Source organism: Pezoporus wallicus, unplaced genomic scaffold (genome assembly GCF_028554395.1).
Source record: "Pezoporus wallicus isolate ANWC-B61680 ecotype Strahan unplaced genomic scaffold, APGP_CSIRO_Pwel_v1 contig_13480, whole genome shotgun sequence".
Classification (NCBI taxonomy): domain Eukaryota; kingdom Metazoa; phylum Chordata; class Aves; order Psittaciformes; family Psittacidae; genus Pezoporus; species Pezoporus wallicus.
Window position 1 is genome coordinate 397,134 of NW_026641917.1, and position 12,665 is coordinate 409,798.

Here is a 12,665-nt window from a genome sequence, read left to right on the forward strand (position 1 = left end):
GGCTGAGGCTGCTCCACCGCCAGCACCGGAACCCGCACACGTGGCCCCACCACCCCGCGCTACCACTGCTTCTGCCGCCGCCGCGGGAATCCCGCCGGTTTTATCAATGGGCGCGCTGACGTCACCCGCCGGAGCTCCGCCCCCGGGCGGCCCCGCTCGGCTCTTAAAGCGGCCGCAGCACGGAAAATGAGGAGCTGCGACCTGAGTTTTATGTGCCCATTGGGACCCTTTTGCCAGCCGTGAGCCGCGGGGGGGAACCCAGCCACGGCCCTGCTGTCTCCACTGTACAGAGTCCCCCCGTACACCCAGAGCACCTCAGTGGATGCGTGCCTCTCCTAGATACAGAGACCCCCTCAGACAATCAGCCCCTCCTTGACACAGGGATCCCCTACAGACACACCAAGACCCCTCCTCAGCTCCCTCCCCTCTCTCCCAGGACACGCAGAGTCCCCTCCGCACACACGTCTGTAAATACACACTCACAGGACATCTCCCCTCACAGGGATGGTCAGCCTGTGTCACACAAACCCCTGCGGACCCCACAGTTACACCCCCCAGAAAGGCAAAATCCAGGGTAGGATGCAAAGCCCAACGTGTTCACTGTGGGCCCAGCCCCTCACCCCAACAAACCTGGATGCAGGCAGAACCTTTCACTCTGTGCCAGGGGCTGAGGAGAGGGGTCACAGTCCACCCCAGGTGGGGTGCTGGGGACACAGGGGACAGTGGAAGGTGCAGGTGAGCTCCCAGCCAGGCTGTCCCATGGTCAGGTGGCCCTTGGCCACACTTTGCCCTGGCTCTAGCCCAGCTCCAGCAGTCCTCAAAGAACCCTGAAGGATCGGTTCCCCATAGCTGCCAGTCCAAGACTGGGAACCTGCAGGACTGTTCCAGTAGGGACCTCCATCCTGGCTCCTCAGTGCCTGGGCGCTGAGTCCTGGTGGCTCTGGTGTTGAGGGGTGGCCTGGCTGGGCTGGCCAAGGTAATGATGGTGCCTGGGCAGTGTGCCATAGCGGTGCTGCTCTCTCATGGCCATAAGCAGCAGGACAAGCCTGTGTCACCTGAAACAGGTCATGGCAGGATGCGGATCATCTCTCCCCAAGGTGGCTGCAAACCCACAGCCCCCCATGAGCCTGGAGCAGCAGCATTGCAAAAGCCCTTCAAAAGCAGATCCCGCTGCTCATACTCCCACACGGTGACTGTGAGCAAATCCCTTGCTCTGTGCCTCAGTTTCCCCCAGTGCAGCTCAAGGCTCTTGTCACTGATGCTCAAAGTGCTCCTGAATATGCAGAGAGTTTTGCATGAACACCCATGGCCAAACAGCCCCGTTCTCCACAGCACATCCCACTATAGCGCAGAGGAATGAGCCCCCTATTTTGCTCTGCAGAAAAGCTGAGCAAACCTGCAAGACACAGCGGAAACAACCCAGATCTGTCTGCTTTTCTCCTCGGGTTTCCAGCTCTTGCAGGGGAAGCACCTGCAAACCCACCACCCGGCAGCGAACACGGCTCGGGCAGGGGCTGCTGCTCCCTGGGGAAAGCTGCCGGTTTCCACCCGGGACCCAGGGCTCCCGGGGCACAGGCAGCGTCATGGGGCAGCGTTGGCTTTCCGACGGAGGAGCAAACTGGGCGGAGCTGAGTCAGGAGCACAGTCTGGAAGCAGCCCATGGATGGAGAGACCGGGGGACCTGCCCCGGGCCTGCCCCCGGGCCCCTGCAGAGGCACAGAGGGGATCAGCGAGGGCTGAGAGCTGCCGGCTCCGCTCCTGCTCTGCCTGCCTCCAGGAGAGAACTTAGGCTGGGTTTGGGGCATGGACGGACCCCGCAGCCGGAGTCCCACCAAGGCATCACCTCTCCAGGAAAGATGGAGCCCGGGAGCAGCCCCCATCCATCTGCAGCTGGGGTCTGTGGAGATGCAGAGCATGGAAAATGGGGTTTTCCCCTTACGGAGCTGGAGCAGCGGGAGGGAGTGTGGTTTGACATCAACAACCTGCCCAGCCTTGGCAAGGGAAGGCTGCCTGCTGCTATTTAAATGGAATTGCAGGAAAAGAGACCCAGGGTCTTTAGGAAGCATACAGTGAAACCAGGACAGGCACCTGATGCAAGTCGCGCCAAGGGAAATCCCATCTAGATACCAGGAAACTTCTTTCCCCCCCTGAGAATGGTAAAATGTAACAGGAGCCCAGAGAAGCTGTGGCATCTCTGTCCTCCACTATACTCAGACCTGGCCTGGTCTCAGTGTCCCCCCACCCTCACAGTATTCAGGGATGCTGAGCAGCATCAGGAGCAGTGGTGCTGAACCCAGCTGCCAAGTTGGCTCTGTTGAAGGGATGCTTCTCAGGGCGGCTGCATGGCATTGCTATGGGCTCTACATATAGTGCCCAGGCAACGCAATGGGGTGTGGGTGAGCTCCCTGGCATTGGGGTGACAGCCCTGACCCCCTCAGGAGTGGGATTTCCCCCTCACCCGGTGAGCTCCTGCAAAGGATGGGGCTGCAGCCACCAAGGAAGAGGAGGAGGAGGAGGGAAAGGGTGGATGGTCCCTCTGGTGACTGGGGAAGGAAGCACCAGCTGCAACTCCAGCAGAGCAAACCTGCCCCAGGGGCTGGCTCAGGATATGCAGGGGGGAAACTGCAAATCTGGGTAAAGCTGCCTGGAGGGAGAAATGAAAGGACCCGGATCCCTCAGGATTAAGGAAGCGCTTGGATCTGGGGTGGTATGTAAAATGCCAGTGCTGGGAGGTACCCCTTGGGAGGCAGGATCCAGCCCAGGGAGGTTCAGGAAGCTCTCTGAAATCCTCTACAACGGGGCCCTTGGCTCAGCTCCTGCCCCAGAGCACGGGGAGCAGGGGAGGCTTTGCCCCAAGCAGGGTGTCAGCAGGCTCCAGCCCGTGGGTGCCAGCCAAGGGCTATGTAACCGTGTCCAAGGCACCACGGAGGCAATTCTTGTGCCCCCCCCCCGGCCAGTTGCTGCAGGCACCTCCCTTTCCTCATGGGCCTGAAACGGCGATTTCCTGCGTCCCACCCCAGCAGCCTGCCGGGATGCAGCCAGTCCTGCTTCCCTCCCTGCTCCCTCCCACCCCATCCCTCCTCCCAGCAGAAATCCCTGACACAGGATTCGTTGCTGCAGCATTTGCTGCACAGCATGAGGTGCTGGCACCCCAAACCTCACTCACAAGACAATGCCCACAGCAGGACAGGTCAGGTCCAGCTGCCAGAAATCACCCTTCTGTGGGATTTGTGGGTCTGGGACAGACACAAACAGGATGATGGGTCTGTGCTCAGGCCAGGCTCCATTTCACCCATCTCTCAAATACTGAAGCAAAGCACTGTTGGTGCCACACCATGTGTCTCAGTTTACCTAGCTCACACTGTGGTGAGCACACAGGCATTTTCAGGGTGCGCAAAACCAGCTCCCCTCTCCAGCACTGCTTCTCCTGTGGGCTGAAGTCTCATATCTGATTCCACTTCTCCTTTATGGCTTGGGACTTACATGAGATGGAAGGAAGTCATAAGGGGTCCAGTGATGGAAAGAGGAGTTGCCTCTTTGCCCCCATCCTGCAAGCTTATCCACCCTGTATCCTCTCCCCAGTGGGGCTGGGAGTCGCACTGTGTACAGAGATGGGGACCAGCCAGGCAGAGCCCTCTCCCCATCCCAAGATGGGGGCAACTCAGCAGACCCCAGCCTGTCCCCTCTCCAGAATCCTGAGGGGCTGATGCTGGAGTATTGGGGGGGGGGGGGGTCTAGAGAGACATACAGGTGTGGGTGGGCCAGAGCGGGCTGGAGACTGGGGAAAGCTGGGAAGGGACATTGCTTCGGGGGGATGGAGAGGAGAGGGTTGGGGAAGGAACGGGGTGCTGTGGTTTATGGAGGGAGGCAGAAGAAGTGGGGGCACCAGGCATATTGGCTGTAGGGGACATATTGTAGGAATATTTTGGGGGGGGTTGTCCATCGCGGTTGGAGGGTCCATGGCTGGTGGGTGCCTGGGGCACAGGGAGCCCATGGCCCGCGGGGGAGAGCAGCGGGCCCGGTCCGGGGCGGGCTGCGGCGGGGCCGCCCCGAGGCGAGGCGGAGCCGACGGCCGCGCCCGGCGGGGAGCGCGGCGGGGACGGAGCGGCCCCGGAGGATGGGGCGTGCGGAGGCAGGTGAGACCGGGCCGGGCTCCCCGGGCCGGGGGTTGGGGAGAGCGCAGCCCCGGGGGTCGCTCGCTGCCCCCTGGGAGCTGCGGGACGTCGGGTGTGAGACAGCCCAGGGCTGGGAGGGAGCGGCGGCGGGGATCCGGGTGCTTTCCATGGGATGCGGCGGGGGGGGGAAGCGTGTTCAATCCGCTGTGGGCTGGAGCTGCGGGAGCGGGAGAGCCGGTCCCGCAGCGCGGTCACCCGTCCGTCCACTCTGCTGTCCCCGCAGGTGCTGGGCTGGGGACCGTGTCGCTGTGGGGCAGCCTCCTGCTCGCTGCCGGCCTTACCCTCGACCCAGCACCGCAAAGCTGCAACTGCACGGAGCCCATGGACTTCCAGGTGTTCCGCGAAGCTCCGCTCACCGAGAGCTGCTGCCTCAACTTCACCAGCTCCAACATCACCCACCTGGACTGGGGAGCACTGGTAGGGGTGCGGGGGCTGCGGGAGCTCTACCTCTCGCACTGCAGCATCACGGACATCAGCAATGCACAAGGAGTCCCCCCTGCCTTGGAGATCTTGCACTTAAGTCACAACCTGCTGGAAAGACTCCCTGGAAGCTTTCTGGAAGATGCCCCTAATTTGAGGGTCCTTTATCTGGACAGCAACCAGCTCCAGGAGCTGCCCAGGTTCTTCCTGAGAGCATCCAACCAGGTCCAGGAAGTCTACCTGGGCTTCAATGCCCTGACTTTCCTTCCCACCAGCCTCCTGAAGCCGTCTCTGCTTCATCTCCAGCTCTCCAACAATAGCTGGGACTGCAGCTGCGCTTTGCTCAGCACCCTGGAGGACTGGCCCAGCCTGGCCGCTGAGGTTATCTGCCACACACCGGAGCGCTACCACGGTGTGGACCTCCAGAGCATCCCCCGGGATGAGCTGTGCCACTCCATCAGCCTCACCGCCCTCTTCATCTGCCTACCCCCTCTCCTCATCCTCGCCATCGTCACCTGGTGCTTCTGCAGGCGGAAGAGAAAGACCAACTACAGCTTTCAGAGCAGGTCCCAGAGCCACCTGGCCACAGCAGAGAGGGGCAATGCACCAGTGCCTGCAGAACCCCACCACTATGTCCCCTACGATCTGCCTGCTGCCCCCTCTGAGACTGAGAAGAAGGTGCTGCTGGGGAGCCAAGTCATGCTCCAACCCTCTGTGGACGCACTGGACAGCAGCAGGGACCTCTATGAGGAGGTGGAGATCCGGGTGGGATCCCCCAGCATGTCCCAGGTGCCAACCTATGAAGGGCAGCGGGTTACGGGGCTGGGCAGGCAGCGGGACACCCCATCCCCGAGGGCAGAGGAGCTGGGGGGCAGTGATCCAGAGGTGGACACCGTCAGCGTGAGTGAGGTCCTGAAGGACTCAGCTGACCGGGAGAAGATCTACATGAGTCAGTCAACCAACTATTACAACCTGGTACCCGGCATCGAGCTGGAGGACTCAGACAACGTGGAGTATGAGAACATCGACCTGCACTGATAATGGGACTCGAGCTGTGTCTGGGACGCAGCAGGATGGAAGAGGACAGCCAGTGGTGAAAGCCAGCACAGCAGAAGAGCCACGAGCTGTCCTGATATGGCTTACAATGGCTGCTTGCAAAGCTGCACTCCAAATCCCCATCCCTTCCCCTGTGCTACCGTGTGCACCCCTCGCTTGCCGTGTGCTACAGCTCAGCAAGGGGTGGTGAGAACACGGGGCAGGCTGGTGGTGTTTGGGGATGCACGGATTGGCAAGTGCCCAAGGAAGGACATGGAGAGGTGGGGGCTAGTTTTGGGGACAAGGTGACAATACTGTGTGTGCCAGACTCACTGACTGACCCTCCATCCTCTCTTGCTGTAGCCAAATGGGATCTGGCATGGATTTACTGCTCCCCAGCCTGCAGAGAACAGGGTCTGGGGACATGAAATGGGGCTGTCTGTGCCTACATGGTCTGTGGGGAGTGTCATACATGGTTGGGTGCCCTGCCTGCTGCACACCCCACATCCTGCAGTGTCCCATGGGGGCTAGAAACAGCTGGTGCATGTGTGCTGCTGCATGCATGGGTGTGCATGCACATGTGTGTGCAGGGACTCTTCACAGTTAGCTGTGGGTGGGTGTGCAGGGTGCACAACATGCACACAGGGAAGCACTGGAGGGGGCCCCTTGCAGCATCCCCTGCTCACTGTGCTCCCAAGCCCTGTAGGATCCAGCTCTCAGTAAGAAATAAATCATTTTACTCCTGGCAGTGCGGCTCCATCCCTGTGTTTGTGTGGTTTGGGGTGGTGGGGAGCCATCTGATGGAGGGAAGTGTAGGGATGGGGGGCTTTGCTCCCACACCATATACCCTCCCATGCTCTGTGTGATGCTCCACTGTGGGTCTCATTCAGATGCCCCGGGGCCACTTTGCCAACAGAGCTGGACCCTGGCTGAGGGCGAGCAGAGCCTCTGCCTTGGCGCCGTGATTTACAGCCAGCTGGGGAAGGTGTCAGCCTGTTGTAAACGCTGCAGTTCCTGGCCAGAACAGGGACTTGTGGGGCTCCTGGGAACGGGGCAAAGGCTGGGGATGCTGTAAATCACCCCCCTGCACAGGCACTCCCCAGCAAGTCTCACCCATGGGTGCCTCAGCCCTTCCCTGGGGATGGGGGGGATGCAGCTGCCCTTGAGCCCCGTCCCTCCTGCCCAGGGGTACGTTTCCCAGCTGGAAGCCCCAGCAGCCACCCTGCACCGCACTGGAGCAAGCCTGGGCCCGGGGCGGGCGCTGTGCCCGGGCAGGAAGGGAGGGAGCCGGGCAGGGCAGGACGCGGCGCTCCGGCCGGCAAAGGAAGCTGCGCTTCCTGCAGCGCACAGCGCGGCCTCCTGCAGCCCGTGGTGGGCCCAGGCACAGGCGCGGGCAGTGCTCAGCACCAGTGTGGGCTGGGCATGAGGATGCGATGGTTTCCCTGCGTGTCTCGCTGTCACTGGTAGATGTTTACTGCTGGTTTATATCCCCCTGGAATTGTTCCCTCCACACCCCTTCCCCAGCCCTGGGAAAGTGGCCCAGTGCCAGCCTTTAATGTCCCTCCATCACACCCTGTCACGTACTGCAGCCACAGCATCCCGGTGTGCCCTGCCTTGTGCCATTCCCAAGGGACTTGGAGGGACCAGGAGGTTCCTCGGTGCCAGGCAGGACTCCGCCAGCCCTCCCCAGGGGCTGCAGCCTGGCCCATGGCCGCAGGCACCGCCTGTAGCTGGCAGCAAGGACTCAGGCAGTGATGGGCACATTTTTCACCCATGCTCCAGACACATCCTGCAGCCCTCCCTGTGCTGGTTCTGCCTGCACATTCCGGGGTCCCATTCCCAGGGCAATGCAACCCTTGGTCCTTTCCTCTTGCCATGGAGCCTAAACTCAGCTGCCATGGCTGCAAAGGGGAATGACCCAAACCATGCCACCGAGTGCTGCCCAGCCCTGTCTCCGATGCCCCCAGCTCCCACTGCAATCTCCAGCCATGACGGGTGTCAGGGAGGTGTGACCGACCTGGAGTTCCCTGTTCTGTGCCTCTGACAACCCCAATCCATCATGGGGAGGGTTCAGCTGTGTGGGCCCACGCTGGGGTATTTAGGGGAAGAAGCAACAGCACTGGGTGCAGGCAGGTGTGGGAAGGGCAGGGTTGGTGTATGGGCGAACCTGCTGATGGGCCATAGAGCTTGGGGTGGGAGCAAGTGCATGTGCCCAGGCCCTGCAGCCTGGACAGTGTTGGGAACCCCAGTTCTCCTCAGTTTAGCCAGCAGCCACTGAGGGAAGGTGCGAGGTGCAGGGCTGAGCTGCAATGACCGTCTCCTACACACTGAAAGTTGCCAACTCCCGCTTTGGAGGTTTCTCCAAGCTGCTCTTCCGCTGGAAGGGCAGCATCTACAAGCTGCTGTACAAGGAGTTCATCGTCTTCGCGGTGCTGTACACCATGCTCAGCATCATCTACCGGTGAGCAGGGTCAGGGTGTTGGTTGTGTCTGCTCCATGGTGACCCACTGGGGTGTGCAGAGATGCCCCACTGGTCATGGACTGGGGTCCCTGCAGGGAGGGGAAAAGCCCAAGGGATGTCCCCAGGGAAGCTGGGGTTGGGCAGGGGAGGGAAAGCAGAATGGGAATCAGGCAATGTTTTTTCATAGAGGTCCGAGGCAGAGACCCAGCCCCACCACTTGCACCTGACCCCACTGCATGTCTCTGATCCCACTGCATGTCCCTGACCCTGCTCCATGCCCTTGACCCACTGTGATTCTGTTGCAGGCAGCTGCTGACCAAGGAGCAGAAGCGCCTCTATACCAAAGTGGCTCAATATTGCAATCGCTCCACAGACCTCATCCCCATGTCTTTTGTCCTAGGTATGGGTCCCTCCCCTGAACACAGGAGTTGGGCTCCCCTGCTCCCCCGTGGTGCTGGTGGCTTAAGACCATCCTGCCCCACACCAAAACATCCCTTGAACACCATTGGTTGGGGGATGTTGGAGCCTGGCACCCCAGGGGTGGCACTTGGCTTCCTGACCCACCAACCACAGCTCCCTGACCCAGGGATGCCAGTGGGAGGCTGTGATTTCCCCTGGCATGCCCTGCACCCTCTTCCCCCTGCCCAGGAAAGGGGTACCTTATCTACAACACATAGAATCATAGAATGGTTTGGGTCCAAAAGGACCTTAAGATCATCAAGTTCCAATGCCCCTGACATGGTCAGTGGCACCTCGCACTAGCCTGTGTCACCCAAGGCTCTGTCCAACCTGGCCTTGAACACTGCCCTGGCCTTGAACACATTCCCTGAGCCACCTGCACCCAGGATAAGGAAGAGCCAGGGACATCCCCATCTCCATCCATGGGAAGGGCAGCCCAGTGGGAAGCCTGATGTGCACTTTATCTCCTGGCCACAGATAAATCTATCACTCCTGAAAACGTGGCAGCTCTCCTGGTACAGGCTCATCTTCACCTTGTCCCATTGCCCAGCCACTCTGAGCCCCGTGTGCTGTCTATCGGTGCAGGTTTTTATGTGACCCTGGTCGTGAACCGGTGGTGGGCCCAGTACACCAGCATCCCCCTGCCCGACCAGCTCATGTGTGTCATCTCCAGCAACGTCCATGGCAAGGACGAGAGGGGCCGGATCCTGCGGCGTACCCTCATCCGCTATGCCAACCTGTCAGCAGTGCTCATCCTGCGCTCCGTCAGCACCAGGGTGCTCAAGCGCTTCCCCACCATGGACCACGTGGTGGAAGCGGGTGAGGACTTCAACCCTGGGCTAATGGTTTGTAATATGGGGTGAGGGTTGGGGTCCACAGGTGTGTCCCTGTCACCAGGAGGGTGTGCTGGGGATCCTTACAAACATCCCTGTCCTAAACAGTCCCACGCACAGGGTGGCACCCTTGCATGGATACTCAATGCCAAAGAGCCCCATGTCCCCTCTGTCCAGAGCCTGTCTCCTAGGGCTTTAGTTTCACCTGGAAAAGCCTGTGTTCACAGTGGGAACAGTCCCCAGAAGGGCTCTCCCCCATTGACAGGGGAGCCTGTTCTCTGCCACAGGTTTCATGACACAGGATGAGCACAAGAAGTTCGAGAGCCTCCACTCCGACTTCAACAAGTACTGGATCCCCTGCGTGTGGTTCACCAATCTGGCTGCCCAGGCCAGGCAGGATGGCCACATCCGTGATGATGTGGCCCTCCGCCTGCTCATGGATGTGAGTTGGCACCAGGGATGCGGGAAGGACCAGGTTTTGTGGAGGGCTCACACAAAGCCCTGGTCACCCGTCCTTGTCCTCTCCGCCCAGGAGCTGAATCTCTACCGGGCCAAGTGCAGCATGTTGTTCCATTACGACTGGATCAGCATCCCCTTGGTGTACACACAGGTGGGTACCCATGCATCCCATGGGCACCAGGAGCTCAGATCTCAGCTCCTTCCACCCCACAATGGCAGAGGAGCCCCACAGCCTCCTCCCTCCACTCTGATGGGGAGCACTTTACTCCCCTATTGAACTGGGTGGCACAGCCACTGGTTCACAGCCCTGAGGGATGTGCAGGAGCCCAGGTTTTGCCTTAAGCCCATGAATGCATCAGTGACTGGCTGAGCTCTCATATCCTCACTTCTGTGCCGAGCATCCCTGCTGGCTGCCACCCTCACTGTGGCTGACCCTTGCTCCCTGCAGGTGGTCACCATCGCTGTCTACTCCTTCTTTGCCTTCTGCCTCATCGGGCGGCAGTTCCTGGAGCCACTAGAGCCAGGGCAGGAGGGGGACCTGGACATGTACATCCCTCTCTCCACCCTCCTCCAATTCTTCTTCTATGCTGGCTGGCTGAAGGTGAGACATGGACAGGCTTTGCTTTATGGCTGGCTGAAGGTGAGACATGGACAGGCTTTGCTTTATGGGTTGAGGTGGCCCTGAGCACCCCATGTCACTGCTGGCTACCCTTGGGGACACATCCTTTGTCCCAGCCATCAAACTGGGGCACCATGGAGCTCCAGATCTACATATTTCATGGGTGGACCCCATGGGTGGACCAAGGGATGGAGAGCACCATGGGAAGATGTCGCTGTCCTTGCTGCCCTGGCCCCCTTCCTCCGCAGGTTGCAGAGCAGATCATTAACCCCTTTGGAGAAGATGATGATGACTTTGAGACCAACAAGCTGATAGACAGGAATCTGCAGGTGGGTCCTGCCCCAGCTTACGCTGTGTGTGGCTGCTGAAATCAGGGCAAAGGGAGCTCCCTGTCCACAGGGGCAGCTTCTGGACACACATGTCCTTGTCCAAAGTAGATCCCCATGCAGGGAAGCAGGACTGCACCTTGTCCTTCCATCCCTGTCCCTCTGTATCTACTCCCCATGGCTGAATCAGCACCCCCGAGGGATACTCAGCAGCCTGGCACTGCTGCTCAGCCCCTCACTTCTGAAAACAGCATTCAGAAGAGGAAAACCTCAAATGCAGCCAAGAGATGGGCATGGAGCCTCTCTTACCCCTTGCAGAGCCCAGCCCTACCCCTGCCAGGTTGGCACCAGGAGCAGCATCTGCATTCCTCATCTCCTTGCAAAGCCACCCCTGCCCCATGCCTTTGCTGTGCCCAGGTGTCCCTGCTCTCGGTGGATGACATGTATCAGAACCTGCCCCCGGCCGTGAAGGACAAATACTGGAACGAATCCACAGCTCAGCCCCCCTACACCACAGCCACAGCCGCTGAAACCTTGAAGCCCTCATTCCTGGGCTCCACCTTCGACATGCGGTGAGTGAATGGGGATGGAGAAGAAGGGTGAGTGTTTCAGTGTGGCAACAGCACAAACAGGTTGTCCACCTGGGCCCTATTATAGCGATCAAACAGCAACCGCCCCCCCGGGAATGCACTGCCCAGCCCCTGCAGGATGCATTGGGTGATGGATGTGCTGCTGGGGCAGGGATGTGGCCTCCTGGGGCTGTTCCCTGCATTGGGATGGAGGCAGCGAGTGGTGCTGCGGAGGATGGCAGCCTGTCCCCTTCATCCCGCAGCATGTGTGAGGGCACAGAGCAGAGCCAGCCCATGGAGGCCTTGCTGGCTGTGCCGTGCATCCAGACACCTCTCCTCAGCCGCTTCTTCACTGCTGCATCCCCTGCCATCAGCATCAAACACTTGGGCCGGGGCCCCCGAGTTCACCCCCACCTGCAGCAGCCCCAGGCAGATGGTGGCTTTCCCTCCCCGCATCCCAGCCGTGCTGGGGACCCTGAGGCTGTGGCCTGCATCAAGGAGGAGATGGAGGATGACAGCCGGGCCAGTGAGACCACCATGGCTGGTGGTCATCTGGAGGGGAACAGGCCACTGGAAGCCTCTGAAGTACAGAGGAAGGAGCTGCCACTGGTCCAGGTGAAGGCACCATCCAGTGATGGCACTGGGGCTGATCAACAAGAGGCCTCGGAGCACCAAGGCTGCCCTAAAAGTGTCCCTTTTCCTGAGGCAGAATAGCTGCCCCCAATCCAAGGTACTCCTCAGACACTCCCTTCAGATTCCCTGTCCAGAAGCAGGGCATTGCTACCCAGCCCTGAGCCAAGATGTGTTCCCAGGTTGATGGGAAATTCCTGGTGGGTTTGGGATAACAGCCTTCAACACTTGCTGTTAGCCCCAAAACTGCAGGATTCAGCCCATCTGGGTGATGATGCTCCCAGCTTGCTGGCCAGGCTCACTCCCTGCTCCCATGGCAGGGGATGGGGACAACCCACACCTCAAGCAAGGGATGGGATGAGGGCAATTAGTCTTGCAGAAAACCAACACCGTGATGGGTATGTCCCCTTAATACTAATAAAGTTATCGCCAGCCTCAGCTTTGAGTTTATTCCTTGTTGGTACAAGTCACCCCCAGCAGTGAGACAGCAGGGACACCGCATTTATTCACAAAGTGGGTGAACTGGATTTTACCCATTTTATTTTTGTATTTAATGTGCACATTTGTATTTAATATATATGCACATTCTTCTGGGGTAAAAGGGGCACAGCCCCAAGGACTGACAGCAGTGATGGTTGTGGGGTATTAGACCAAGTGATACCATCAGAAAAAAACCCAG

General features: G+C 59.8%; 2 protein-coding genes across 2 annotated transcripts; both read left to right on the forward strand.

Moving 5' to 3' along the window:
• The first annotated feature begins 4,064 nt into the window (after positions 1 to 4,064).
• Positions 4,065 to 5,854, forward strand: LOC130608139 (SLIT and NTRK-like protein 6). The gene is made up of 2 exons (XM_057425847.1): positions 4,065 to 4,136; positions 4,399 to 5,854. Exons 1-2 carry the CDS (start codon positions 4,118 to 4,120, stop codon positions 5,631 to 5,633), a joined length of 1,254 nt encoding a protein of 417 aa, XP_057281830.1. The 5' UTR covers positions 4,065 to 4,117; the 3' UTR covers positions 5,634 to 5,854.
• A 2,085-nt stretch (positions 5,855 to 7,939) lies between these two features.
• Positions 7,940 to 11,363, forward strand: BEST4 (bestrophin 4). The gene is made up of 8 exons (XM_057425899.1): positions 7,940 to 8,091; positions 8,397 to 8,491; positions 9,136 to 9,369; positions 9,671 to 9,825; positions 9,916 to 9,993; positions 10,291 to 10,443; positions 10,710 to 10,790; positions 11,205 to 11,363. Exons 1-8 carry the CDS (start codon positions 7,940 to 7,942, stop codon positions 11,361 to 11,363), a joined length of 1,107 nt encoding a protein of 368 aa, XP_057281882.1.
• The last annotated feature ends 1,302 nt before the right edge of the window (positions 11,364 to 12,665 follow it).

Coding starts and splice junctions, on each gene's coding strand:
- BEST4 (XM_057425899.1), top strand. CDS start 7,940: ATGACCGTCTCCTACACACTGAAAGTTGCCAACTCCCGCTTTGGAGGT. Junction 8,092..8,396: donor ATGCTCAGCATCATCTACCG/GTGAGCAGGGTC, acceptor ATTCTGTTGCAG/GCAGCTGCTGACCAAGGAGC. Junction 10,791..11,204: donor TGATAGACAGGAATCTGCAG/GTGGGTCCTGCC, acceptor TGCTGTGCCCAG/GTGTCCCTGCTCTCGGTGGA.